Consider the following 4,961-nt stretch of genomic DNA (forward strand, 5'->3'; position numbering starts at 1 on the left):
GCCCCACTTTTAGGCTCCCTCCTGAGTGCTATAGGTCCTCAGGATGTGGAAGCCTCCATCAAGAAGCAGACTTACAAACACTAGTAGACCCTGAATAGAGCAGGACCAGGGGATGAAGTCTTTTGGAGGTTCTTGGAGTCAGACTCTCAACCCCACGAGTTAGAAAATCCAGATGGGAGGCTGAGGATTGACTTAGCGATAAACCAGTTCACGCCGGAGCCTAGCGAGGCAGCGTCTCGGGTTGGACCGGGCCGCTCACTCGGCGGGACTCTAAGGAAAACTTACCACCAGGTGGACACAGTCTGTCATCATGGGTAAAGGAGACCCCAACAAGCCACAGAGCAAGATGTCCTCGTATGCTTTCTTCATGCAGACCTGCCAGGAGGAGCACAAGAAAAAACACCCCGACCCTTCCGTCAATTTTTCCGAATTCTCCAAGAAATATTTGGAAAGATGGAAGACCATGTCTCCAAAAGAAAAGTCAAAGTTCGAAGATATGGCAAAGAGTGACAAAGCTCACTATGACCGGGAGATGAAAAATTATGTTCCCCCCAAAGGTGACAAGGAAGGGAAGAAAAAAGATCCCAATGCTCCTAAAAAGCTTCCATTTGCCTTCTTCCTGTTTTGCTCTGAACATCGCCCAAAGATCAAAAGTGAACACCCTGGTCTATCCATTGGGGATACTGCAAAAAAATTGGGTGAAATGTGGTCTGAACAATCAGCCAAAGATAAGCAACCATGTGAACAAAAAGCAGCTAAGCTAAAGGAGAAATATGAAAAGGATATTGCTGCATACCGTGCCAAGGGCAAAAGTTAAGTGGGAAAGAAGGGCCCTGGCAGGCCAACTGGCTCAAAGAAGAAAAATGAACCAGAAGATGAAGAGGAGGAGGAAGAGGAAGATGATGATGATGAAGAGGATGAAGATGAAGAATAAAGGCTGTCCTGTAATGGTGTGTGCGGAGTATGTGTGTGTGCTCTTCAGGCAATTGTTTTGCTAAGAATGTGAATCCAAGTGCAGCTCAATATTAGCTTCAGTATAAAAACTGTACAGATTTTTGTATATCTGATAAGATTCTTTGTAGAGAAAATACTTTTATAAAAAAATGCAGGTTGTAGCTTTTTGAGGGGCTACTACATACAGTTAGATTTTAAGGCTTCTGATGTTAAATGTTTCTAAATATTTAATGGTTTCTTTAATTTCTTGTGTATGGTAGCACAGCAAACTCATAGGAATTAGTATCAATAGTAAATTTTGGGTTTTCTAGACTGTTGCATTTTGTTTTTTAAAAAAAATTTTGTAATAAAATTATGTATATTTAAAAAAAAGAAAATCCAGATGGTATCTACAGTCATTAGATATGCTTATTCCCTCTCCCCAGAATTAGAAACATGCTCCCTTCTCTTACTCTCCCGGAGCCCTGACTGCCAACTCACAACTCGTTGGGATTCTGCAGCGACCACAAGCCAGCCTGACACTGCTGGGGCGCTCCCATAACTCAGCCTCAAAATACCTAGAAAGCTGAGCATTTCCTTTTTGGAACTGAGGTGGAAGAAGAAGAGAACTGCAATGAGGAAATATCCTGAGGACATTCTTGGCCTGAGCAGAGACCCACTGTTCTGAGCATCAACTTATATGCAGGTGCTCACAGACTGGGTACACTTTTGTTCTCCCTAGATTATGCCTTCTGATTGGAGAAACAGAGACCCATATAGGAAAAAAGAGCAACTCTACAACATCTTCTCTAAAATATAGTGGAAGAAGGTTTGGGAGTCAATTCTTAAGAGTAAATGCATTCCAGATAAGCAGTATAAATGGTTCTAGTACTCCACCTCCGGAGGTCTAAGGAAAAAGACCAGCTGGAGAATTTTGGAATCCCCCATGCATGTTACTAGGCCACTGTCTTGGGCCATGAGAAGGAAGAAGAGGAAAGAAAAATTGAGAGAAAGGAGCAAAGAGCAGTAAAAAAATGCTTAAATTTCATTTCAAGTTGATCAGTAGCAGAGGAAAGGAATGAAGACCATCAAATTCTTTAGTCATTCTCTTATTCACTCACTCAAGCATTTATTGAGGGCTCAGTATTGGAGGTGACAGAGACAAATGCCCTTAAGGAGATCACCATCCATGTGTAGAAACAGAAACCCACAGAACTCTGACACAAATGCCATAATAAAGGTGGGAAAGGGCATCAAAGGATTTAACTTGAGTTGAAGAGATTAGGGAAGGTGGCCAAGGGTTATACTTTGAAAGATGAGCGGGATTTTGATCTGAAGAGGCTGAGAGAACAGTATAAAGAAATTAGAAGAGAGGAGGCCATAGCAGCAGTCTGCAGAAGAGTTCATAGCTTGAAGGAGTAAGAATGAAGACCTTTTTGTGAAAACTTCAGCCTCTCCAGAATAAACAAGACTCAACAGACAGGTATTTTCTAAGGTAGAACTTAAGAAGATGGTACAAATGGGCCCGAGGGTTAGAAGAGGGGGACTTTGGCCCTGACCAGTTTGGCTCAGTGGCTAGAGCGTCGGCCTGTGGACTGAAGAGTCCCAGGTTCGATTCCGGTCAAGGGCATGTACCTTGGTTGTGGGCACATCCCCAGTGGGGGGTGTGCAGGAGGCGGCTGATCAATGTTTCTCTCTCATCAATGTTTCTAACTCTCTATCCCTCTCCCTTCCTCTCTGTAAGAAATCAATAAAATATATTTAAAAAAAAAAAAAAGAAGAGGGGGACTTTGTAGTGTCCAAAGTACTGGAGCAATGTCCTGCAACTAACACATCACACATGTCAGGTGGTGACACTTAGGGGTTGGCACTTAGATGGCACTACAGACCTGTGGACTCTCTGATCCTTCCGTGGAGTTTTCAGTGCAAGTGAGGTGAGCCTTCCCTCAGAAACCTGCTGCCCTTGAGGTATCCATTATTTTGGCTCCTCTCAGACTTAGAGACAGGACAGAGCAGAGGTTGAAACACACCTGAACTCCTGGCCTGGTGAAACCGACCCAGAGCACAGTGCTCACCTGCACCTCCCCAGGGCCAAGTGAATACCCATCAGGCCACAGAGATCTTGTCCCATTTGCCCACTTTACTGGTGAGGAACATGAAGCTCAGAGATGTTAAGTAAACTGCTCAAGACATCACAACCTAAAGAAAGTAGAAGTCTATTTCAAACTTAAGACAGAGGCTAATAGCACAACTGATACTCTTTCTACATATTCTACACCCTCTGATTAGACCTGGGGAGGCAATAGAACGAGCAGAAGGACAGGAACCCTGCAGTCAGTCTGCCATATAATCTGATGACTCTGCAAATTGTTCACCTTTTTGAAACTTCAGTTAACTCACCTGTAAAAAAGAGATAATGGCAACCACTTGAAAGGGTTGTTTTGATAATTAAATTATTTTCAAGTACAAGAGAAAAAAATATGGGGAGCCCATCACAGACCTTGGCACTCAGTTAAACTTTGCTTACTCCACTTTGCCGTTTTGCTTCAGATCTTTTCCAAAGCTCCTCTGAGAAAGATGGAGGAGGAAGGAAGTGAAGGAGAATATTTCCCTCTTCATCCACACCTAGCATGCTGGGTGGCATGTCACAGAGGTCAGTACCACAGGTCAGAGAATTGTCAAATTCTGGAGTAGAGCTCATTCACAGAGGAAGAGATTGGAACCCAAGAAAAAGTAAGATCATTGCTAAATGTCACTTTGCCAGTCAAGGCTAAGGTGGGACCAAGTTTTAATCAGACAACTATAGTCACTGAGCCTCTTCTGTGAGACTAGGCCCTCTGAGGCCCTGGCCATGTGAAATGGTCCATACAGATGGGGAGTTTACATGTTAGTAGAGAGACTAATAATAAGCTAATGAGGAACCCTGAGAGAGAAGGGGACTCCCATCAAGACAGTGAGTTGGCACTGGTTAGGTGGCTCAATTGGTTGCAGGTTCGATTCACAGTCAGGGCACATACCTAGGTTTCAGGTTCTATCCCCAGTCAGGGGGCATGTAAAAGGCAACCAATCAGTGTTTCTCTCTCCCATTGATGTTTATTCCTCTCTCCCTATCCCTTCTTCTCTTTCTTAAATCATTAAACATATCCTCAGGTAATGATTTTTTAAAAAAAAAAAATGAGTTGAAGATTCTGAAATGAGAAGGGATCTAGAGCACTGCAAGGAGGAGGGGGAGTAGTGGAGTAGGGAAGCAGATAGGACCTCAGACTTGGGAACTGAGGGCATCTCCAATAAAGGGCTTCTCTGTGTGGTGTGCTTACTTTTCTCCAGCTCAGGGTAGGGTCTTCCTTGTCCCTTCAATTGTTACTTGAGCCCATTCATTCATGTTGCTGCACATGTTGTAGTTCATTATCATCGCTTTCAATGAATATCATTTTTATTGCACTTTTTACATGACTATACCACGGTCTATCCATTCTGTTGTTGATAGACATTTGGGTTCTTTTCAGCCATAGGCTATCTACACTAATAAAAGACAAAGATGCTAATTGACCATACCTTCACTATGCTCGAGCCATGCCCACCAGCCAATCAGAGCGACTATATGCAAATTAACCCAACCAAGATGGCGGCTGGCAGCCATGGAGCTGGAACAAGCAGGAGGCTTGGTTGCCCCGGCGATGGAGGAAGCCAAGCTTCCCGCATGCTCTGGCTGGCTGTGGTCTCTGAAAAAGGCAACAAAGTTTTAATTATAGAAGCTAAATAAATCCCAGATACCTGTTTCCAGCCAGCCTCCACTGCGAGCTTGGGTGGCTGGGGGCTGTGGTCAGCCTGAAAACAGCCATCAGCCCCTCACCCCGGCTGGCTAGGCACCCCAGCGGGGACCCTTACCCTGAAGGGGCTGTGGCCAGCCTGCAAACAGCCATCAGCCCTCACCCAGGATGGCCACACCCTCATGGGGTGAGGGTCCCTGCTGGCGGCCTTGGCCAGTCTGCAAACAGCCATCAACCCCTCACCCGGACTGGCCAGGG

At 44.8% G+C, this 4,961-nt stretch overlaps 1 protein-coding gene across 1 annotated transcript; it reads left to right on the forward strand.

The window, feature by feature from the left end:
* Positions 1 to 310: 310 nt before the first annotated feature.
* On the forward strand, positions 311 to 817 carry LOC308525092 (high mobility group protein B2; the record flags this gene model as incomplete). The annotated part of the gene is made up of 1 exon (XM_081099847.1): positions 311 to 817. One exon carries the CDS (start codon positions 311 to 313, stop codon positions 815 to 817), a length of 507 nt encoding a protein of 168 aa, XP_080955973.1.
* Positions 818 to 4,961: the final 4,144 nt, after the last annotated feature.

This window comes from Myotis nattereri, assembly GCF_964212035.1.
Source record: "Myotis nattereri genome assembly, chromosome: 1".
NCBI classification, from domain to species: Eukaryota; Metazoa; Chordata; class Mammalia; order Chiroptera; family Vespertilionidae; genus Myotis; species Myotis nattereri.